Source organism: Ambystoma mexicanum, chromosome 10 (genome assembly GCF_040938575.1).
Source record: "Ambystoma mexicanum isolate Mex_15411 chromosome 10, UKY_AmexF1_1, whole genome shotgun sequence".
Lineage (NCBI taxonomy): Eukaryota > Metazoa > Chordata > Amphibia > Caudata > Ambystomatidae > Ambystoma > Ambystoma mexicanum.
In genome coordinates, this window is record NC_090932.1 from 1,018,130,092 (window position 1) to 1,018,155,443 (window position 25,352).

General features: G+C 47.8%; 1 protein-coding gene across 1 annotated transcript in view; it reads right to left on the reverse strand.

The window, feature by feature from the left end:
- The window catches only part of ABCF3 (ATP binding cassette subfamily F member 3), a 981,204-nt gene that overhangs the window by 512,037 nt on the left and 443,815 nt on the right, over nt 1-25,352 (reverse strand). The window contains exon 13 of the mRNA XM_069618825.1: nt 12,526-12,726. Within this exon, the coding sequence (XP_069474926.1) occupies nt 12,526-12,726 (201 nt within the window). The remainder of the gene's footprint in view (nt 1-12,525; nt 12,727-25,352) is intronic.

Sequence of the window (25,352 nt, forward strand, 5' to 3'; positions counted from 1 at the left end):
CCCCTTGCACTTTTCCCCTCCCCCCTCACATTCACTTGCGCGATCTCAATGTTACCTGGCCTAGTAAGAATGTTGTGTCGGTCTTCCCTCTGTTCCCCCTCCCTTGCCTAATCGCGCCTTGAAACACTTGTGTATAGGCGCATTATAAATGCCATCTCAGAACTAGCCATTAAGAGTTTTAAAATTATAGGGTCTTATTCTCAGGGGAGAGAAGAATCTGCGTCTCTCCTGATGGGGTCATCACCTTCCCCCGACAGACGTCTCCTCTCACGTGATCCTCCCTCATAATACCACCCCCAGTTTTTATTCACCATTTCTGTTGTGTTAACCGTTCTACATGATAAGCTGGATTTCTAGAATCTGGCCTAGTGGACAGATTTTAGGAGGCCACCCCAGGTATAGTGAACAGGGGTACCCTGGGAGGTTAGCCAAACCCCAATCAAGGTAAGCATGGAGAGCAGTCAAGGCAGTACGAGAGTGTTAGTGGGCTCAGGGGTCCATACTGAGTCCACAGAGTGAAGCACCTAATAATTCAATTTAGACAGGCAAGTATAAAAATACTATATTTATTCAAGGCCCAAAACACACTAGAACATGAAACAAGCAGGTGACACTATCACACAACACTCAATTATAAGACATGCATTACTTACCGTAAAAGAATTTCTGATGGTTGTATCTGCTTAGATTCACCTGCTGTGCATATAGTGCGACATCCAGTGGTTACCGCGGAGTATTGCATCTTGTCTTTCGAGAATCGAAAGGGGACGTTGACATTGGGCACGCCTGTAACACTATCCCTACGTGATGTGTAGTGTACCCAAGATCCATCAGGCGTTGAGGTCCCTCTGATTGTATTTTCTCTGCTGTGAGGGAGCCTTATGACTATCGTGAATTAGTACAGAAAAGAGAGACAGTGGTAAGACGTCTATATTCCTTCCATCCGAGCGGGGAGGAAGGGTGGGCGCATGTGAATCCAAGCAGATACAATCATCAGAAATGGTTTTACGGTAAGTAATGCAGGTCTTCTGAGGTTTGTTAATCTGATTAGAATCACATGCTGTGCATAGACTAGCGAGCAGTACCCAGAGTTGGAGGTGGGTTGTGAGAAGGAACAGTAGTGAAAAGAAGTCTTAGTACTGCCTATCCCACCTGAGAATCAGACCTAGAATGAGTGTCTAGGCAATAGTGTTTTGTAAAGGTGTGTACAGAACTTCAGGTTGCCGCTTTGCAAATGGACTCAAGGGGAACATTTGCAATGAATGCTATGGAAGTCCCAGTTCCTCGAGTGGAATGTGCTCTAGGCTTGAAGGGCAGCTCTCTTAGCAAGGGAGTAGCAGAGTGTGATGCATTTGACTAGCCACCTAGAGATAGTGGATTTGGAGCCCGCAGCTCCTTCTCTTCTTGCCGCCACAAACGAAAATCTGATTAGTTTTTCTTAGTGGTCGAGTTCTTTCCATGTAGAACACGACAGTTCTGCGTACATCCAGTGTGTGCAGGCTTCTTTCCCCATGCTTGAAGGGTTTTGAAAGAACGTTGGTAGTTCTATAGATTGGTTCACATGGAACTTAGAAATGAATTTAGGCGCAAACCTAGGGCGAGTGTGTAGAACCACCTTATCTTTGTGAACTGTTACAAAGGGATCTAGGACTGAGAGGGCTTGTAGTTCACTTACTCTCCTAATGGAGGTAATAGCTATTAAATAAGCAGTCTTATAGGTAAGATCTTTAAGACTTGCCCTGTGCATGGGCTCAAAAGGAGGCCCCATAAGCCTAGTCAACACCACATTTAGGTCCCATCCGGAAGCAGGTTTAGAAATGGGAGGGTGAATTCTCTTCACTCCCTTCATGAAAGCTTTAATAACTGGTATCTTCCACCATGACACTTTCTGTTGTGATGTAGTGTAGGCTGAAAGCACAGCTAAGTGAACTTTTAGAGAGTTAAAGACCAGGCCCGAGTTAAGTAAATGAGTTGGGTATAAAACAATGTGTGCGGGAGAGCAGTTAACCGGGTTAATGCTCTGAGTTGCACCAGATGACAAACTGTTTCCATTTACTGAAATAGAAATATCTAGTGTTCAGTTTTCTTGCCTCCCTGAGAATGTCCATACATCTGAGGGAGCTGCAGGTGCCGAAACTCTATGACCTCAGGAGCCAGGCCGCTAAGTTCAATGTCTGCGGGCATGGGTGAAGCATCTCCCCTCTGTCTTGAGACAACATGTTGTACGGGCAAGGCAGGGTCACTGGAGGAGATAGGGACATCTCCATCAGATGAGCGAACCAGGTTTGGCGGGGCCACCAGTATCATCGTGACTGATTCCTGGTGCATCTTGTGCACTATTTTGTTGAGACGGGTAGTCCCGGGGACGAGGAGGGGGCAGCGTAAACAAATTTCCCTGACCATGTTATCCAGAGTCTGCTCCCCTTGGACCGGTTCTGGGGGTACCTGGAGGAGTAATCTTGGCACTAAGCGTTCTCCAGAGTTGCGAACAAATCGATTTCTGGGAAGCCCCATTCTGTGAAAACGTTGGAGACAATGTCTTTGTGTAGTCGCCATTCGTACTCCATGGGCAACGGGAAATCTCTGCAGAGTACGTCTGCTAGAAGATGGAGTTCCCCTGGAACATGTTGTGATAACAGGAACATGTTGCGTTTGAGAGCTCACTTCCAAATGTTCTGTGACAGTTTTGTCAGCCTTGGAGAGTGAGTGCCCCCCCGTTTGTTCAGATAGTACATGGCCGTGGTGCTGTCTGTGAGGATCAAGACACTCTTTCCTTGCAGTTGTGTCTGGAAAGCTTTTAGTGCTTTGAACACTGCCAATAGTTCAACAGGTTTATGTGGTTGGATGCTATGTCTGACGACCAAACTCTGTGTGCTGTTTGATGAAGCAGGTGAGCTCCCCACCCTGTGAGAGATGCGTCTGTAGTTAGAGTGGCTTCCACTGCAGGGGTGGTGAAGGATTTCCCCTTCAAGAGGTTCTCCCTCGACCACCACCGTAGCGAGAGAACGAGGGCTGGCGAGACAACCACTAGATCGTCCCATTGTCCGCTGGCCTGACACCACTGGCTGTTGAACCACTCCTGCATTGGATGCATGCACAAGTGTGCGTGAGGAACCTAGTAAATACATGACGCCATCATTCCTAACAGTCACATAGCCTTGCGTACTGTCACCTCTCGACTGGCTACATACTGAAGGATTTGAAACAGCATGTTTTGGACCCTCTCGGAGTGAAAGACTAGGCCGTGCTTTGTTCGAATTAGAGCCCCTAGGAACTGCTTGACCTGACTGGGGTCGAGGCTGGATTTTTTCTAGTTGATGGAGAATCCCAGACTGAATAAAAGATCCATCGTCTTTTAGGTATTTGACAGACAGGTTTCGTAAGAGTCCCCGGTTATGAGCCAGTCGTCGCGGTAAGGATCAACCGGGAAGGATTGCCTGCGCAGATGTGCTGCTGCCACCGCTAGTACCTTTGTAAATACCCTTGGTGCAGATGCTATGCCAAAGGGGAGTACCATGAATTGATAATGCTTGTCTGGTATCATAAATCTGAGGTATTTTCTGTGCGCTGGCAACATTGCAATATGAAAGTATGCATCTTTCATGTCCAGTGTTGCCATGTAATCCCCCTGTGATAGCAGGTGAATTACTTCCTGCAGAGTGGCCATGCAGAACTTTTGTGGCTTTACAAATGTGTTTGCTGGGCGCAGATCTAATATACGGCGCATGGTTAGATCCTTTTTGGGTACAAGGAAGTACACTGAATAAATACCTACTTTTACCTGTGACAGAGGTATGACTTCTATGGCTCCCTTTCCTTGTAGTGTCTCGACTTCCTGAAGAAGGATACGAAGATGGTCTGGTGTCAGTCGACTTTCTCGTGGAGGTCTGAATATTGGGGACCAGTTTGCCCACGGTCTTTAGAACCCACTGGTCTGTAGTTATCCCCTCCCATGCCTGAAGGAACGATGTTAGCCGGCCCCCGACCGGGGAGGCATGGGAGGGGACCCAAAACTTCGGGTCATTTTGAACCTGAGGCCAGGGAGCCTCTGGGGGTTGAGTTCCGGCCCCTTCCTGTCCCACGACGCTGACCCCTCTGGGGATACAGGTTGGTGTATCTGCTGGTTCGCTTTGGAGAGGACCAATTGTTTCTCGGGGTGTACTGTTGAGAGAAGCGCTGGCCTCGAAAAAGCCACCTGGGCCCAGATCCTCGTCTTGTAGAGGGTCTTTGTGTAATCTGGTCTAGCGTTTTTAGGGTGTCATGCTTTTTTTTGCGGTCTTGAAGGCCTCATCGACCACCTTCCCAAACAGGTTGGATTCTTCCACGGGTTTATTTATAAGGGACACTTGCGTCTCTGGTTTGAATCCAGAGTTCCGTAGTCACGCATGTCTCTTCAGGAGTGTGCCCTGAGCCAGGGATCGACCAGCTGTTTCGGCATAATCAAAAGTGTTCTTAAGTAAGCTTTGGTTCACTTGTCTGCCCTCAGTGACTGTGGTCAGGAGACGAGTTTGTAGTGGTTCAGGAACCTCCTGTAGGCCTTCTTGTAGTAAGGCCCACTGAGCATCCGCGTAGCTGGCCAATAGGTTGTGTTGTTGGCAATACGTGTTGAAAAAGCTGCTGCGGCTGTGACCCTTTTCCCAAGGGCATAAAGTCTTTTACCTTCCTTATCAGGGGGTGCCTCGCCGGTTGACAGAGGGACCCCTGCCCTCTTTCTTGTAGTAGTTACCACCAGAGAGTCTGGGGTGTAGTGACCTCTGATATAAAGGGGGTCCGAGGGAGAAGGAAGAAAGAGTTTTTCTATTCTTGGGTTAACACCTCTTGTGATAGCAGGTGTTGATAAGGCGGGAGCCAGACTTTTTTTTTTTTTTATTGAGGAGAGGAATAACCTGGCTGGCCGGCGGCTTCTCTTTGAGGATGTCCTCCACAAAGTCAGCTTCAGGGACAGCTTCATCTGTGGCAATTTTGAAGTGTTCAGCTGCTTTGCGCAACATGACGTTAAATGCCAATTGATCATCCACTGGCGAGGGTGGTCTGGGGGTAATCCAAAAATAGGGCATCAGGATCTTGTGGATCTGGAGAAAGCCATGGTTGAGGGTCACCCATATCCGGGTTCTCCTCCCAGCACTCTATGGGATCATGCGTGTCCGCACGATTGGTGAATTGATCCTCATCCTGAGTGTCTGTAGGAATGTCTTCTGCAGTGAGGTCATAGTTGAAAATATCCTCTTCCAGAGAGGGGTCAAAGAGCCTTAGGAATTTTGCTACAGGGTCAAAAGGGCTCTTGGTGTGGGTTGTTCTGAACGGGAAACAAACCTGTCCAGCCTTTCCAGGCAGTTTTCAAAATTTCTCTAGTCCAAACAGAAGATCTAGAATGGTCTAGAGGTGGAAAAGGTTCTTGCAAACGATCTTCTGTTGTAAAATGTCGAGATTTTTGTCTCAACGTCGAAGACATCCCTTCTTCGCCCTTAGAGACCTCCTCCTGGGGGACCGACAGAGGTGGGATGTCCCTGTGCCTCTCTTTCGGCTTATGGGAGGGTTCCGGTACTCCCCTTAGGCTATCCTTGGCCTTTTCCGTAGGCCTCGAAGAATCTCTTGACTGATGTTTCTGAGAATCAACGGAAATAATTCTTGCTATGCTGTCAGCGACGTCCTCCGCAGACTGGAGGTGCGTAACTTCGGCCTGCGATTGTTAAGCAGTCTTTTCCGGCAGAGCCGGGGCCTTGTCTTCAGCGACTGCCTTCTTCGGCGGTGCCGGGGCCTTGTTTTCAGCGACCGCCTTCTTCAGCGGAACCGGAACCCTTCTTGTGATGCGTCTCGACGAAACCCGGGATATTAGAGGTAGCACCCTTTGTTTTTGATGGCCTGGTCGCTAGGCGTATATGCAGCTGCAGGGTGGGCTGTCGATCCTGACAGTCGTCGGTTGCCGCCGTAACTTCCGGTATACCCGTTGGTGCTGAAGTCTTCATCAACCTGGCCGAAGATTGACTTGGGGTTGTGTGTTTAGTGCTGTGTAAATGTTCGTCTGTCGCCGGGGTGTACCTTCCCCACAGCAGTGCCTGAGCCGCGCCTGGCGGGACCGGGGACAGACGATGCGGAACGTGAGCGTTCCGTCGAAAGGTCAACGACCTCCTGTTCGGAGGTCTGATGTTCACTCTCGACGTCACATTCGCTGGCTGCGGCAGCAGGAGAGAACTGCCTTCGATATCCCCTAGGCCACCCAGCACTTGACTTTGCGCGCCTTTAATATCTTAAGACGGAGGAGCTTACAAGCCGCGCATCCTACTTCGTTGTGATTGAGGGGCAAGCAACGGTTACACCGTTTGTGCTCATCTTTCCAGGGAAATTTGCCTTTACAAATGGGGCAAAACCTAAATGGAGTCCTCTCCATAGGTGAGGATGGGTAGTGTGACGAAGACGAAAAGGGAAAGAGGAAGGAAAGGGAAAGGCATTCTCAGATTGTACAGAAATGTCCACCCCGACCCCACTCTCCCTACTGCGTAGGCCGGCGGAAGACCCGGCCACATGGTCGGCAGCGTCGACTGGATCACCGTCCATCGAAGTTCTAAAGGTCTTCGGCGGAGATCTGGAACAGTCATCGACATAAGGGACGATAGGATGATCAGAATTATTTTATATAACTATTCGACCAAAGGTCGAGGGGACGATAGGCAATGTCTCTAACAAGCTCTGCATAAGGCGACCAGTATGCTGGTGAAAAAAAACTATGAGGGACCTCGACGCGTGACGGATCTTGGGTACACTAAACGTCACGTAGGGATAGTATTACAGGCACACCCATGTCGACGTCCCCTTTCGATTTTGGAAAGACAAGATGCAATACTCTGCGGTTACCACTGGATGTCGGACTATATGCACAGCATGTGATTCTAAGCAGATTAACAAACATCAGAAACATATATACAGTCACGCAGTTCTTATAAATGCATTCAATAACTTGATTAACAAAATAAGGTAAGTGATGCAGTAAACTGGAACCAAGTCACAAGAATGATGCCCTAGCTTCAGAAGTCCAATCCCTATGAAGATTGGGGCATTGTGCCCAAAGGTCACAATGCTTCTCAACAGAAAGTGTCTCATATATGTAAAGTTCTTGTGTTGGTGGATGCGAGTTTCCATCTTTCAGGTACAGCTGCTTTAGATGCAATGATCAAAAAGCAGTGGAATGGAAGAATATCTCAGGTTTTCCGAATGAGAACAGGGGGGGGGGCAGATGTGGGGGGGTGAACAAATGCTATATGTTAATTGACTCCCTGAGTCTGATATGCTCAGAGGACTAGATGGGTTGAATGGGAGGGCACTGGAGGTAGGTTTTTCGCTCCATTGGTTCCAGTGAGAGGTGCCCAAGAGCTGTAGGTGCAAGGATTCTTCCGGTCGGTTCAAGGAGCAGAGTGCAACCTGTGGCATTAAAAACATGCAGAAAGCACTGATGCAACACTTCACAAAACGGGGCAAGGCGAGTTCCAGGGACGGCCACCACACACAGGCGAAAGCAGGAATCCATTCAGTCGCGGTTGAAGAACTTCCAGAGCAGGATCCTTGAAGCTTGGAGGCTGAAACTTGGCAGGACAGCGATTTACATCATGAGCTGGCGACTATCAAAGTTCCAGCTGCAAATGCGCCAATAAGGTCTGCACATTTTGAATCTCCATTATGCATTCTATGTGTATATCTTGAACATTCCAACTTGTTTGTAGCGTTCCACGATTATTTGAGGTAACCCTGCTTTTCCCAACATCGATAGCGCAATTACTTCCTGATTCTACTCGCCTGTATCCATAATCATTTTTCACATTGGATTACAGATTTTGACCCACAGGTCAAGACACCAAGGTACTTTTTTGACTTTACGTCGTCATGCGACTCTACATTTCAACGTTTTGAGCTTTGTATTGACAAAAAGATAATTTTTGTGTCTTTTTTTGTGAGCTTGTTAACATCCCCATTCAATGTGGTATGTATCAATTTATTCATACGGATACATTTGACTGTTTCATTACGATGTACTTGCATGTTTGAATTAGTGAACATGCGCTTTTAGCTGGTATCTACTAGGGCTCAGCCCTGATGAAGGAGTTTAACTCTGAAATGCCTTGGCATATGAGCTCGAAAAGATGAGGTTGATGGCTGCCTCAACTGTTCTGTCATAAAAAAAAAAATCTTTTATCTAAGAAGCTTTTGGAACTTTTTTGCATAAAATTTGCATCGAAAGATTTAGCTCGAGGATTTCGTAAAGTGTAAAACTTGCAGCAATGTATTCTTAATTACTGAGCAGCTCCTCTTGGAGAGTAGCATGCGAATGTCTGGATAACTGTGGTTTCCATCCACTTTTTTCTTTGTGCATCATTACATAACATTGGTCGTACATAATCAATTGAAGTTGGAAACTCATCATACATATTCAATCACACCCAATCACATATTCTCAATCATACTCAGACCTATAGAACTCACCAATCACACAAACTTGCAATAAACAATTATGTGCAAAATAGCACAAATGTGCAAATAACGCAATTTAGTGCAAATTAAACAATTCCAATATCTACAAGCAAGTTGACTGCTATTAATCCAGTGAGGCAAAATTTTATAAAAAAACAGCTTGCCCCAAAACAGTGTTTAAGCCTTTGAAGCAGCACTCATCTGCGTAACTGGTGCTTAGAGGATTAATAAGTAGTTCTTGCGATGAACTGATGTTATTTCATGTTGGCCTACTAGAGTTTCGGCTACAGGCCTTAGACAGTTATCAGGCCAAGCATTCATCAGGGCGGCAGAAAAAAAATTGGATACGCAAGGTGAGATCAGTCCTTGTCAATGTGGACAAAGCACTCCAGTTGTCACATCAACAAGTAGCACAACTGTGCACAGAAACGCGCTGGGCGGGCGCCACAGTTGAACAGAAGAATAATATTCATATGCAGAAGCATCAAGCAAGGACTCTGTAGAATGGTTTCAGACATTGAACATGGACCAGTACCCCTCTTTTGAGACGCAGCTCCACTGAGTTATTTTTGTGCGAAGATTACCCTCAGTTTGTATCTTACTTCATGTGTTCCCTCCAACTCGAAATCTAGATTATGATCCCTCTCATCAAGGCCATTGATGGCTTGACATTTCCACAAGCAGAGCAGTGCTGGCATTCAGGTAATGTAATAGCACCTATGGGTTTTGCTGCGCTGCACTAAGGCGCCCATTCAGCAGTCCACGCGAACACTATAAAAAAACCTTTGGCAACCATGCGTATTGAGGTGTCTAGGAGACGCTAATCTAGTTTAAACCAGATCCCAGTCATACGAGAGTGCCTTTGTGCTCTCTGTAAAGAGCCTACATAGGCAACATGACCCAAACAAAGATCACAAAATGAGTGGCGTGTAGGACTTTTTAAATGCTTTGGTAGTTGTTTTGCCACAATATATGGACAATTGGCTACCAACATGGTAAAACGGCTGTAGAGTGGTGTTAAATGTAATCTTTATAGAGGCCGATATCTTACTCCTTAAAACTTTCTGGTTGAGGGAACTCACCCAGGAACAAAACAGAACAAGTAGCCATAGCAGGTATTAAGGGCATTACATCATGAATGAGTTGCAGCCCAAGGGGGATTTAATTAGCAGTACCCCTGATGACAAAAAAAGTGTAAGAAACCAACAATCCAGCAAAATGTTTAGGGGAACAACCAAGTTGGCAAAAAGAGCTTAGTTGGTCGCAGCTCTTTCTCTACACAGAGGGTGAGGGGATGACCCTATACTGAAAATGCACACTCCTACACCCCTTAGAAGCCACTCAACCAGGGTGGGTCGATACATATCAAACTTTCCCTGGCTCTTTTTTGCAGGCATGCACAGAGATGTGGATTCCAGAGGACTTCCTGTATTCAATTTCATACTATACAAAAGCACATCCACCTAGAACTCCTTTTTGGGAATCAGATGGAATTCGCATCAGAATAGACTATAGAAGGTCACTCCAGTAGCCACACACAAGGGCATCCTATCACTGTTGTAAGGCCACTGGACTTAAAAGCGTGACCCCATTTTAAGGTTCTCCAAGGGAGAAAATAAAGGCTCCCCTGTTCAATACAGGGGCCACACGTGATGCAACCACGATGTAATGTTACACTGCCACCAGCCACTAATATGGACACGCCGTCACTGTTGTGGTGAGGTTACGCGCCCAGATTTACTAAGGGGCTCCTTGCGGTATCCCCCAAATTTTAAGAGTCATTGGGGATCCAAAGAAGGTACAACTGTTAAAGGGTTGTGTTCCATTGTGACCTGGAAAGGGCTCACTGGGAAAATTTCGAGCATCACAAAAATACAACAAAATCAGGGGGATCACAAAAGTAGCAACGTGTAATATTGATGTTAAGTACCTTATTAAAAGAGTTAATGGGTTACTGGTGCAAATTAATACGGGAATAATTTTTTTATATTATATATTACAGTTGCTACTTCCACACCCTCTTATTTTATTACTTAATTTTTCAAAAAGTTTGGCGTTAGCCACTACTAACGATAAAGGCTTGATATTGCAAGTCCCTCTGCAGAATGATTATGCACCTTTAAAACAAGTATATTTGAATATTCTAGAAAGTTTAATTTTAGACCTGAAGCCTGTGGAGCTAGAACATCTAGGCAACAGAGCTTACCATCTGAGGGCACCAACTAAGCAGCAAACATTTTTAGTCGCCATTGACCAGGGAATGTTTATATCTGTCAAACTACAGTTGTAATAGGTTTAAAACAGGTGTCTACAACTTACGTCTCTCAAGATGTCTTTGACTACTACTCCCATGATACCTCACAATAGACTATGCTGGTTAGGGTTGAAGGGAGTTTTAGTTCAAAACAGCTGGAGACCCAAACGTTGCAGACCCTTGGGTTTAACGCAATTTCAAAGAAATAACCCATCCATTTCATACCCCACCTCCTGTGTGCCCTAATAGCGTCCATGTACCAAATCCTGCATCTAGATTGTGTTACAATTTGAATTTAGAAAGTACAGCCTAATAGCATCACTGTGTTAAAATTTGAACTTAGAAAGTGTGCATAATAACATCGCTGTGTTAAAGTTTTATATAGGCCATGTACCTGTATCCCATGTTATATGTATCACATGTTTACCCCTATTCATCCAGTCGCTTTATATATGTATGCCGCTATGTACGCCCCCCCCCCTGTCCTGCATTCGTGCCTGGTTGCAGGTGCTTTACTGATAATCACCATATCACACTACTACGCTTACTCTATCCTATACACCATCAACTAGAACACAGCTATACCATGATAAATCCGGTCCAGCTGTTCTCATACTAACATGACCCCACAAACACCTCATCATCCTATTAAACACAGCTAGCTGAGCACCTTCTGGCTAGTTTAGGCATCTCCTCAGGCCTAACGCAGTCAGAACTCAGTCTGGGTATCCACCCTCCAGACTGAACACATCCAACTGATGTCCTCAGCACCACACCTACCGCTAAGAAGCCGCTATCATGCAACAACCACACCAGCTGCACACATATCCGGTGCACCCACGCACCATACAACACTCTCTCTCTCTACTGAATTGAACTGCAGTTCCCGAGGGCGCTCAACCTACCAGCGCTTTGAGGTCATACCAATGATATTCAAGGCGCTAAATAAATGCCAAGTAACATAACATAACATTGGCCGCAAAAAGAACAAATGGGGCAAATGGCCTCTGAAACAATCATTGCTCAAAGGATCCAAAAGACCACTTCTCACTGCCAATCTACTAATATCTGCCCAGCATTTCGGTTCTGACACGTATGATCTTCTGCTGTCTATGATGGGTCAGTCATGTTGTGGAGGTGATAAACATTAAATAGGAGACAAGCAGTTTGCCTCACAAGAGCACACCAGATCGCATAATGGGGTGTCTAGGGTTGCCAGAATTAGGAGTTTTGTCTATTTGCAACTATTTGAGTGACTGTCACGAGAGTCAACAACAAGACTGCAATAATCGTAAGGAACTTAACACTAACTTTCCTGCTTTGATGGGCTCCCAAAGTAAACCTTACAAAGAAAGCAATATGCCTAAAATCATAGTGAGTAGATATGGGAATCACAGCAAGGTGTTCTGCTCACTAAGTCGATACCTTAGCCTTCAAAACATAACGGCTTCAATGAAGCAAGAAGGGCTGAGGAGGACAGCTAATGTCTGATTGGAGCTGTCCTAAACATCAATAGTACACGGGTCATAGGTCAGAAGAGTTGAATGAATGAAAGGCTCTGCAGTGGACGCAATCCTAAATTAGATTACTTAACTCACTGCCACATATTATGATACATGGAACAATCAGAGTGGAAACCTTTACAAAAGCTCAGTAAACATATCTTCAACCACTTGCCATCGGCAGTAATTCCTGTTGCAGCAGTGAGCCACTTAATTAGTAGGTGAGGCGGAGACGTCCTCGTCCTTCTCAATACTCAGCACTTCTTGGTTAAGGCCTGATGCTAAAGCTGTAACCCACAACATATGTACCTGGATGTGCTCCCTGTACTGGTGTTGGGCCTCGTATTCTCTCTGCTGATTCTTCAGACGCTCTTCTTTGATCTTCATGAAGTTCTCAAAGTCACCACGGTACGTTTCAAGCCGTTGCGAATGGAGGTGCATGATGTCTGTGGCCACAGCGTTCAGGAAATTCCGGTCATGGGAAACTACCAAAATGGTGGACTGCCAAGTCTGCAAAAAAAAAAAAAATCATTAAAAGACTTAGTTAAGCCCTGCTGCAACGGATGTGTAAAGGGGCAGGAGGGAAATATACATGTTCCGACCATGGTAGGAGGCCTGTGCATAATGCCAACTGGCAGTTAAGATTCTGAGAGGGCATTGAACCAGAGTAAGAATATCTCTGCTAGAATGGAAGAGGGCCTCTCTGCCAAGGTTGAATAATATTCTTTTTTCATTAAATATTTTATTGAGTTTTGTAAATTAACTTTGATTACAACATTTTGCCATGCAGGTTACATCCAAACACAAATACATTATGACGTAGATAATTCCTTTAGCCTCCATCAATCTCATTATAATTGTATATATTTGTTTCCATGTTGTCCTACATTACTCCTCCTAATGTCTTGCTTACATTAGGTGTATGCGCTTTGTGGACATTATAGCTATCTGATGAATGGATTTCAACAAACTGGCCTAGTGGACAGATTTTAGGAAGCCACCCTAGTTATGGCGAACAGGGAGACTCAGACTTTGCCAAAACCCAATCAAGGTAGCAGTGGAGAGCAGTCAAGGTTTGCTCTCAGCAGAGTGTGAGCGTGGCCAGGGGCCCTCAAGGAGTACACACAGAACAACAAACAATAATTCAGCTTACAGTTATACAAATATATTTCTTTATTTAGAACACACTGAAGAATGAAACCAGCAGGTAATATTTATACACAGCACCTTATAACACAAATATATACAATCACCAGTAGGTTCACTTAATATATATCAGGATTCAAAATTGAGGTGAGCTGGGACTTATTTAGCTCCTGCTTCTAGCATATTAGAGCCTAGTTAGCTTGAAACCAACAGCAACCAGGAGCTACCTTTGGCTCCTAGGGCCAACTGGTGCCTTTTAAACATATGAATGTGACCTGAGTATTTGTGAATGTTAATAAGAAAAGGATCAGAACACATTTTAACACAATGGTTCAAACAAAATGGACACAGTTAAAGGAGCATCTCTGGTAGCTCCTGGTTCCTCTGTGGTAGCTCCTGCCTTCTGGGTAATGCCGACACCCAGGAGCTGGTTTTAGGTCCTGCTCATTGAATCTCAATTTCGAACCCTGTCTAGATCATCAAATAGCTGAACAAGGTTAGGCAGGTAACTAATGTAGATGTCTAATGCCGATGTAGTATAAAGATGGGAACCAGTCAGAAGTACAGTATCCATTTCTTTAGAAGTCCAGCCCTAAGATGTATGGGGCCTAGTGCCCAAAGGTCGCAGGTGCCAATACAGGTTTCTAACAGGTAAGAGTTCTATGCAGGGATGCAATGGGCTTGAGGTGGTGAATAGCTTCAAACTATTTAAAAGGTTCTACAACAATTTACCAGAAGGCAGGTAAATTCTCTTTCTTTCAGAGGCAAGGCTAACCCAGGGGTAGGATACTCAACCCAGGATCGATGACCAAAGGTGAGTAAAAGGGACATATAAGACAAAGAGCTTTGCACCCAATGTTAACCTATGGAGGACAAGAGGGACAAGCACAATTGGTATCTAGTCATTGCATCGAATTTCAAAGCATCGAATGCCATACCATAGAAAAAAAAGCATCTAAAAAAAGCATTGAATGCATTTTTTTTAAGGTAAAGGGTTTATTTTAATTATAACAGGTTTTAAAGGTTAAAAAAAATGGGGCCTGGAGGTGGGACACCCCAGCCCACATTTAAAAAAAAAGAATGGGAAAAAAATGCATTCAATGCTTTTTTTTTTTTTTACAATGCTTTCTTTTCGATGGCACGGCATTCGATACGTTGGAATTTGATGCCATGATTATAAACCGCACAATTATACTTACTTCTCAACCCCCAGACTCCGATTGTCCCAGAAGTTTCAATGGATCGTCTGGGGGTTGCTGGGAGCGCAAACCTAGTCTTCCATTCTGTGTTCAGGTGAGAGGCGTCCATGGGTTACAGGTTTGAGGATTTGTCCAGTCGAGTGCAACTGCAAGATGCATTCCCTATCGATGAAGACATGTAGATTCCAATGATGCAGAGCTGTTCAGGAAGCTTTACAAGATGGACAAGCCGAGTTTCAGCGACAGTCAATGTTTGCAGGCGACGACAGGCGTCTTCCCAGTTGGCAGTCTTAGTAAGCTGCTCCAGGACAGGTTCCCTTGAATATAAGAAGCTGGAATTCGGGGAAGGCAACTTTTGGCACAAGCTGGTCAACACCAAAGTTCTGGGCTTGAACGCGGAACAGTGTTGGTTCTGGTGAGGTAGCCCACACGAAAGCTGGTCACTCCCGGAGGCTATGAAGGAATGGATCCTCGAGTAGGCATCGAGACTAGTTGGTCCAACTCGTCAAAAGGGCTGAAGCACCGCAGAGGGTCTTTGGAGATCAGACAGATGAGCAGGGCTTCACCGGCCCAGTCACTGGAGAGGTTGCTGGGCTACTGCATAAGTCGTCCTCTGGTCATAAACAGGTTGATCTTCATATGATTCTTGGCTCCAATGTAGATCTGAAGACTGTCCAAGCCCACCAATGGTAAACACCTGCATTGTTCAAACAGCCAGTAGTTGTCCAATTATCTTTCCTAACACAAGCAAATACCTTCTATTCAATCTAACGCATTACATTAACCAAATAGTTGTCTACTAGTACAATACATTTTTGTACTGCTATCACGGTCGTCTCAAGTCAGATGAGTCATTAAACAGATCGATTGCAATATGCTAGACATTTTAAACCCCTTCATCCATCCGACTGAGTTCTACTCAATGTATCCCGAACAACTATTTCTGCCTTTATCCATTTTGTTACATCCCTGACCCATCCTTTAATGCTTGGACCCTCTGGGTTTTTCCATTCTCTCACCATACAGCGTTTTGCCAAGACCAGTCCCAAAGCCAGTGACTTATTATTAAAACATGGTTTGACTGCCATTTGTACCTGTATTTTTGTTCACCTCTACACATGTTTCATCACTTTAATCCCAAAACGTTGTGCCTCAATACCTTTCCACCACATATATAATTAAGTGCCATTGTCTCTCCCGCAGCTCCAACACTGATTCCATAACGGGTTTTATTTTTGAGATGAGCGCCTGTCTTGCATTTTCCCTGATTGCACACATACAGTGCATCATTGAAAGTGCACATTTCTTTTTGACATGCATTAAAACCCTAGCTCACTCCTCATCAGAAAATGCACACCCATGTCTTCGTTCCATTTGTTTCCGATTTTATCTGTGCTGCTTCCGATTTACATTGGACTCACTTTATACAACTCAGACACCATTTTTCCACCCTTTACAAGTCCCATCAATGCCACATTTATTCGATGTAGCCTAGGTTTTTCTGAGTATCCCTGCCACAAGTTTCTCACATCTTCCTTCACCGTTGGAAATTCTAAGCGATGTAGATGTAGTTGCGTAAACTCCTATCACAGAGATCTAGATCTTCAACTCTTCCACCTCCCTTAATGTTACTGTATCCCATAGAACTGTTATCAATCGCACAATAAGGTAATAACATTGCCTTATGCATTGTCAATTTCATTGCTTGCCCCAAAACCCTGTTCAATAAAGCTACTGCCGTTGGTAGGTGCAGTTTCTATCCTCTTGCACCCATTAGTTCAAACAATTGTGATGGCCTACACATTTCTTTTATCGTAGCAGTAACTGCATCAGCCTCAGTGTTGGATAAGATTTTCATATTTATGATAAATCTTCCTGACCCTGGTATTTTACCTTGTCCCTAGGTGAGTGGGAATCTTTTTCCCCCTCTCACCTAGTCTTTTACCCTTTTTATGGGTGACATTTCTATGTCTCTCCATAGTGTTTGGTTGGAGTTCTAGTTTCCTATAACTTTTGGGCTTAGGCCGGGCTGCCCCTTTGGGCTCCCCTGTTAATTTCTCTTTCATGTACTTGGGTGAACTACTGTTCGCAAGTAGTAAAGAGGGATTTTCACCCCCCTTTACATTTTATATAGTGAGCCAGCACACCCGACCTTATATGGAGTGCTAGTGGATATAATGTATCCCCTTGCTTACTTACCTGTAGCATTGTTGTTACAATTGCAAGTTCACTTGAATGGATGGTGACAGTGGTTTTACCTTTGTGACTTTTTAGCCTCAGTAATGCATAGAAGGCGTGAACAACCTCTGTGGGAGTTCTGCCTTCAGTGGCAGTACATTGCATTTTACATCCATGCTCCAAAGTGTCTGAGAAGGCAGGAAGTGAAGGAGGACTGCAAAACTCAGCAGCCTTTGCCTGAAAGGAAACAAGTCCCAGTGGGTACCTGGCTGTCCCGATTGGACAGCCAGACAGCCCCTTTCTGTAAACTGCAGGGAGACATTGCAGAAGTTCTGCTGTAGTTCCTGATAAATACCACAAACCTGGAATATGCTGACAAGTCAAACACTGGAGCTGAAACTGAAGAGTAAGATGAAGAAAGAACCGCTGTAGCTATTTCCAGCGACCAGAGAGCCTGCTGTATATCCGGAGACTGCACTAACACTTCCTTCCAATCGACCTGGGGGTCCCGAACGCAACGACTCTTATCCAGAGGCTGGTGAGATCCACTAGTCTCATGAAGACCTGCATTTTGAGCCATCCCACGAAGTGCTGCGACCTTTCTGGGCTGCAATACCCCTCATACCCCGGTACCCCGAGCCATTGTGCGGTGCATGGTCGAAATCCGAATCTGCCCAAAACTTTGGTGGCCTCCTCCTGGATTCAAATTCCTGAAGTCCCCTCACTAGAGTGCAGGACCAAGAGCGTGAAGAGAATCCGACCGGAAATATTCATTCTTCAACTGGCCTCTGTAAAAAGGCACCAAATCCACAGAGCCACAAGAAGGAACAAGTTACTTACCTGTAACTGTTGTTCTCCAGCATGGGTCTGGCATGGATTCACATGCGAAACCTCCCGCCTACCCCTCTGCGGCTCTTCACTTGGTCATACTGCCACTTCACGTGCTACCAAATCTGAGGATGGCTGCCAGGGGCGGGGCTTAGGGAGAGGGCAGTCATTGGCTGGGGGCAGTATGACCCAGATACCAGTTATTGGTTACTACTGAGAAAGACACATCAGAAACGAAACTGATACTGATTTTTTCTATACCGAGGATTCCCGGCCTGACGACGGGAAATATTCATGAGCATGTGAATCCTTCTCCAGCATGGGGTCTGGCATGGATTCACATGCTCATGAATATAAAAATACATAGCAGTGTACACATGCACAACCACGGGAGGTGGCAAAAGGCTCAATATCAAGCAATACAACAACTCAACATTAAGCAACTCTTACCTCCTCACCAGGCTCACCTTAGGCGAACAGGTTGCACAGCACTGCCTGGCCGACTCTGGACTCCTCCCTGGAATCCCGGTCGACGCAGTAGAATCTCGTAAAGGTGTGCGTCGACCTCCACGTAGCAGCCCTGCAGATGTCGAGCAGGGGCACACCAGACAGGAACGCCGTAGTAGCAGCGATCGCTCTGGTTGAATGGGCCCTCTGACGGCCTGGCAACGGTCGGTTTGCCAACCGGTGACAGTGCATGATGCAGCCGGAGAGCCATCTGCAAATTGAAATCTTCGAGAGAGCCTTCCCTTGATTCACAGGTCCAAAGTTCACAAACAGCTGTGATGTCTTCCGAAAACTCTTCGTGCGGTCCACATAGAACTTCAGCGCTCTAGCTACATCCAGCGAGTGCAAAGTCCTCTCAGCCGGCGACGAAGGCGACGGGAAGAAAACTGGCAACACCAAGGGCTCGTTGAGGTGGAAGTCCAACGGCACCTTGGGCATAAAGGAGGGGTGCGTCCTCAGCACCACCCTCGTGTCGTGAAAAGTCAAGTATGGAGGCTTGCAAGACTGGGCCTGGATCTCTCCCACTCGTCGTGCAGAGGTGATGGCCACGAGGAATGCTGTCTTCCACGACAGAAACTTCAACGGCACTGAATGCATAGGCTCGAATGGGGCCCCCCATGAGCCTGGTCAGCACCACGTTGAGCTCCCACGCTGGGGAAGGGGCCTTCACCGGCGGGAATGATCGGAACAGTCCTTTCATAAATTCCTTCACCAGACGATGAGACCACAAGGACGCCCGTCCTGTAGTTCTGGTGTAACGTGAGACGGCAGCCAGATGTACCTTGATGGAAGCGTGAGATAGGCCAGCCTTGGCCAAAGACAGTAGGTAAGGCAATACTTGAGGGGCCGTAATCCACAGAGGGTTAATCTTCTGTGCACGGCACCAGACAGAGAACCTCTTCCATTTATGTCCATAGCACTTATGCCCTGGCCTTTGCAAGAACCTCTCTGCAGTCGGCCGGGATGTCGTATCCTCCAAATTCTAGTGCTGCAGGCCTGCAAGTTCAGCGACTCTGGTTCATGATGAAGAATGGCGCCTCCTTCTCTGGAGAGAAGATCCTCGTCTGTCAGCAGCTTGACTGGTGTGGACGCTGACAAGTCCAGAAGGTCCGGGAACCAGATCTGCCTCGGCCACGCCGGTGCGACGAAGATCATCCTGCACCGGGACCTCTTGAGCTGGTTGACGAGCCGGAGTAGCAACGACAACGGCGGGAATGCATAAAGGAACAGGCCGTCCCAGGGGAACGAGAAAGCATCGCCCATGCTCCTCGGTTGGGGAAACCTGCTGGCGAACCTCCGGCACTTGGAGTTCGCCGCCGTCGCGAAGAGATCGATCTGGCGTTTGCCCCATCGTCGGAAGAGTCGGTCCACTTGATCCTGGCGCAGTTCCCACTTGTGGCACGAGCGCAGCTCTCTGCTGAGTGAGTCGGCAATGGTGTTTTTTATCCCTGCCAGATGAAAGGGTACCAGAAACATCCCTTCGGCGACGGCCCAATGCCACAGATCCTGGGCTTCCTTGGATAGGGCATGGGATCTGGTTCCGCCCTGCTTCCGAATTTAAAACATCGTGGTGGTGTTGTCGGTGAAGATCCTCACCACCTTGCCCTTGAGGGACAGAAGGAAGGACCCGAGGGCCCAGAACACTGCGCGGAGCTCCAAGATGGTGATGTGGAGAGTCTTCTCCTCCGGGAGCCAAAGGCCTCTCGCGTGGAGACCCCCGGTGTGCGCTCCCCAACCTTCCAGGGATGCATCCGTCATCACCTTCACCTGGTGGGCCAGGGATAGGAAACCTGTTCCCGCTGTCAGATGAGCGCGGACACCCTACCATCGAATCGCCTGACGGAACGCTTCGTCGAGCGGGATCCTGTCCTTGAAGCTGCCCGTCATCTGGATCCAGTGGGCGTCGAGGAATTCTTGCAAGGGCTGCATCCGAAGTCTGCAGTGGGGCACCAGATAAATGCAGGAGGACATCATTCCGAGGAGGGACTTGATAGACCTCACTCTGGCCACGTCTGTGGCCAGCAGACGTTGCACCTTTCCTAGGATGGTCCTTATCCTTTCCTCCGACGGTGAGGCCCGCCGCGCCACTGTGTCGAGCTGTGCACCCAGAAACAGGGCGACCTGCGATGGGACCAGGTGGGATTTTGGAAAGTTGATGGAGAACCCCAGGTCCGTGAGCAGCTGGACGGTCTTCGCAGTGTGTTCCACGGCGAGCTCCCTTGTCCTTGCCCGTATGAGCCAGTCGTCCAGGTAGGGGTAGACGTGGATCCCCTGCAGGCGCAGCCACGCCGCCACCGGTGCTAGGCACTTGGTGAACACCCTGGGCGCCGATTTTAATCCGAACGGGAGGGCCCTGAGCTGGTAGTGCCTTTTTGTATTTGTTTAGTCGTCGCAGGTCCAGGATGGGACGCCATCCTCCTGTCTTCTTCACGAGGAAGTATCTGGAGTAAACTCCGCAGCCCCGAAGCCTCTTCGGGACGAGGTCGATGGCACCTTTCCTGAGCATCGCCCTTACTTCCAACAGCAGTTGAGGGACGTGATTTTCCTTCCTGGCCACGGGAGGAATGCGGGGCACCTCTTCTGGAACTCGAGGGCGCGCCCCAGGGCCAGGGCGTCCAGCACCCAACGGTCGGTGGAGATGGACTCCCACACGCCGACGAGCTTCGTCAGCCGGCCTCCCACCGGGGTGCTTCGGCGGGGGCCCGACCCGACGGTCGGTTCAATCTTGCTTGGAGGCCGCTTTGCCGCCTTGACCACCTTGGCGACGACGGCGGGATCCACCTGACTTGCCGCGTCCCCTGTAGGCCTCCTGCGACAAAGACCTTGCCGCTTGACGGTACGTAGAGGAGCTGCTGCCGGCTCCCTTGGAGGCACCCTGTCTGCCTCCGGAGCTCCGAAAGGATGGCCGTCGCTGTTGGAGCACACCCAGTGCACGGGCCGTCTCCGTCTTGATCGCCTGAAGGGATTCATCAACCGCCTTGCCAAAAAGGTTGTTCCCATCGAAAGGCATGTCCAAAACCTTGGTCTGAACGTCCTGGCGGAAATCCGTCGCCTTGAGCCATCCTCGTCGTCTCAGGCAAACGCTGTTGCCCAACTGACGGAAACCGGTGTCGGCGATGTCTGTAGCCACCGTAATGGCGTAGTCCGATGCAATCTCACCTTCCTGCAAGATTTCCAGGGCCTCAGCCCTCTTGGCATCCGGAAGGAAGTCCAACGGAGGGGCAATCTTGAACGACAACTCCCGGTCATAGCGGGCTACGATGGCCAGGGCGTTGGCCGTTGTAGCGGGCTATGATGGCCAGGGTGTTGGCCGCCTTGATGGTCGTCGCTGCAGATGAGATGACCCGTCGTCCCATCGCATCCAGCTTCCTACCCTCGCCGTCCGGAGGGGAGGTTGAAGTCGAGGCCGATTGCCCCCCCCCCCCCGCTTTCTTCTTGGCCGCGCAGCCGAAACGACCAAGTCCAGGGTAGGTTGCGCCCTAAGGCACAAGGGGGCAGCATCGGGGACCCAGTACTTCTTCTCGTACCGGTCCCTCTTTGCCGGAGCCGTGGCAGGGTTCTTGAGGAGGGCGAGCCCCTCATCCCAGATGTCATCAAGAAGCGGTACGGCGAGGACCGTGTTCCTTTTAGCCTTGCGCCGTTGGTAAAGGAACCCCTCCTCCTTCTTTTCCTCGGGGCAGAGCTGGAAGAGCTCGGATGCCCTGGAAATCATTGCATGGAAGGATCCAATCTCGTCGGGCGGGGACGCCCGGGCAGGGGTCGACGGGGGACACGTCCCGTCGTCGCCTCCGTCGTCGTCATCCGTACCCGTCGTAGTCGTGTCCATGCCTGTATCATCCCCGTGGATAGTGGACCGGGGGGAAGGCAGAGAAGGCCGCAGAGGCGGGAGAGGAGGCCTAGGATGTGTCCTCTTCCTCTTAAGTGGTGGGCTCTCCGAAGGTCCTGGCTCCGGTTCCTCCGTCGGGTCCGGCTCAGGCACCTCCGTCGGGGGAAGGGGCAACCTAGTCCTTATCTCCGAGCATAAGGACTGGATGGCTGACAAAATGGCCGCTTGAGGAGCCTCGTCTGCGTCACCGTCGCCCTTGTCGTCGCCCTCGTCGGGATCCCTCCCGATGGGCTGGGCCTCCTCCACGACTTGGATGAGCTCCTCTTCAGAGGTCATGTCCGTATCCACGACGGCCACCAACCCCTCCCCCACCCTTTCCAACAAGGACTTCGTGGGGGTCTTCTCGATGGGCCTGAAAGACGACTCCCTCCCCGGTTTTAGCAGGGTGAATTAAGGCCAACGTCACCTTCTGTACCCCTGGGGCCTTCACCTTGGGGGGAGGGTCCAAGCCTCACTCCCCTTCTGCCGGAATCTTCGAGATCGACCGGGGCCTCTCCAGAAGCTTCGCCAGGTTCTCGGACTTCCTCTTACCCGAGCCAGAGCGTTGGCTCGTGGTCGATGGCGCCGGGGAGGATGCGCCCTGCCTGGCAGCCAAGGAGCCCGACCGTTCGGCGCTCCCGGTGCCCGCGGACTTGCGGTGCTTAGCCTTTTTTTGGGCCCCCGTCGCCGGAGCACCCTCACAGGACTTAGAAGACCGCTCGGACTTCTTTTTCTTCTTCTCGCCTGGTGGGCTCTTACCTTCCAGCAAGTTGGCGAGACGGAGGTGGCGATCCTTCATGGTCCGCTCCGACATGTTCCCAACAAAACGCGCAGTCCTTTTCCTTGTGCGTCTTGTCCTCATGGAGACAGTAGAGGCATAACGAATGCTCGTCCTCCTTGAAAATGTTCTGAAGCTGGCATCCAGGGCAGGTCCTGAACAGCTTCCCGGGCGTCGAGCTCCCTTTCTCCTGGGCCATGTCCGGGGTAGGCCTCGGAACTTCTGGAATCCTGCAAAAACGGAACTCGACGAAATCTTCACCCTTGAAAGGCGTAGAAACTCCGGAACGGATCCCCGTTGATCGGAAGTAGAAACGGTGGAGCTTGAGGCTCTATTTAACCGAAAAAATGAGAAAATCTCCTGAAAAAAGCGTGAAAACGCAGCAAAAGCTCGAGAGCTAAGCACGAGGACTCCCAACACTTGAACGTGTGGTAAAAATATGAGGATGGCTGCCAGGGGCGGGGGGCTGAGGGAGAGGGCAGTCATTGGCTGGGGGCAGTATGATCCAGAGACCAGTGATTGGTTACTACTGAGAAAGACAGATCAGAAACGAAGCTGATACTGATTTTTTCTATACCGAGGATTCCCGGCCCGACGACGGGGAATATTCATGAGCATGTGAAACCATGCCAGACCCCATGCTGGAGAATCTGAAGTATCCGATGCTGGAAGCCTCCTCTGACGACTGCTGCTTCAAGTTCCCATCCAGTGTCCAGTTCTTTCTTTATCAGACCAAGAATCCAGGGACCTGGTCCTGTGCGGCTGCATCCTGAATGCATCCACTCTGAAGCTCTTATTTTCTCCTAAGGTGTGTGGGCTTGGGTATTACTTACCTTAAGTCTGAAGTGTATCCTGTGAGACTGAGTGGGGGATTCGTATGGTTGGGAGTTTGCCCATATTACTTGCCCAGGCCTATTGCTGGAACAAAGTCCCTGAACACTAACTTTGAAAGTGAATACTTCCTTAAAGAAGATTTCCTATGGAACTTTGACTTTCCTGCAACTGAACCCTATCTCAACCTGCCCACAGCTGGCACCTAGACCACTACTAGGGCCCCACCTCTGCCTCAGAGAACTCATGCGATAGAATAGGGAAGGACTGGATAAGAAAAGGATTTTTTTTATGTGCTTTGATTGAAACTATTTTTAGCAAAATCACAACAGAATTCTGCCTTGAAAGTATAATGAGTGTGAAAGTACTTACTTGCTTAAAGAATTAGTGTGGTAACTGTATCTCGATGAAAGAAGAAGTTACAAGTATCCTTAGGTTTAGGCTTACCTTTGAGCTGCCTACTGCCCCTTGACAAAGTGTCTAAGTTGCTTTACTTTAAATGCCCCCCCCCCCCGTTCTGAAAAGTAATGTGTTGGTACGTTTTTATCATTGCTTAACTGAATGAGTGTACAAGCTTACCAATAGGGCTTACCTACCTTGAATGACATGGTGTTCTCAAATTGTACCATAGGGTGTTGCATTCCCTGCTCGCCTTTATACAGCCCTAAAACATTCCTAGAGGTAATACCTGTCTCCGAGTTGATTGAAGCCCCTCTTAAAAGTAAATGGTTACTTACCTTGAATAGCTAAACTTTTAACACCGGGTTGTGCCTCCCCTGAAACTGCTTAGAGCAGTTCCAAAATAGTCACTGGGTCCATTACTTACCGTTAAAGACCTTGGGTCTTTCTTAAAGTGTAACTGGGGTTTACTTTCCTTGTCATTGAGTAGCTTAAGGCCTCTCCAGAAAGTATAGGAGTCGTTTCACAAATTCTGAATTGAGTTCTAAAAAGGTAATGTTGCAAGGAGCATACTCATAACAGGGTTGGTTTATTAAGTGATTTAACTGTGTGTCACTACATGATTGACATGGTCTACTACCCATAAATTACTGACTGTATTCTAAAATTCTATCTAATTGAGTTTTACTCCCCAAGAACAGCTGATTGCATTCTGAAAGTGTAATAGGTTTGACTCACCTTGAAATGTTGATTGCTATTCTTAACAAGGTTATACTTTGGGTTGTATCCCTCAAGTATTGAGTTGGTTTTTATAATTGTGTTTATATGTCATAGTACTAACTCCTAAGATTTATCTGGGCCTACGTGTATTTAAATAAACCATTTATTCTTACAATACACAGTGTTTCCATGGACCATATGTATGCTACAATTTATTTGTACCAAGCTGCAGGCCTATCTGCCTCCTACGATAAGCCTGGCTGCTCTGTCCATGCTGCCAACATTCTCAAGTGGTACAGCCTTATACCAAGAGTGGTGCTTATGTACTGTGTCAGATGCATGGTTTTATGAAGCCCTTAACTGGACTTTAGAAAAAAACTGTCCTAACACTCGAGAGCATTACATGTTGTAGTGTTGCCGCCCAATAACATGTTCTATGGATGGGTGTACCTATTCCACCCTTCCGCGTAGGCGACTGGTGTTGACAGGGATTTTAGCTGCACCATTAGCCCGTAATAGTTTCCATAATGCACCATGCATCTTACTAAAATATTCAGCGGGTATCATTATTGGTATCCCTTGAAATATATATAATAGTCAAGGCAATATTATAATTTTAGCTAACTGTATGCCTCTCATAATGGAAACTTCTTTCAGGATTTCACCGCTCTGTCCAAGTCAATCA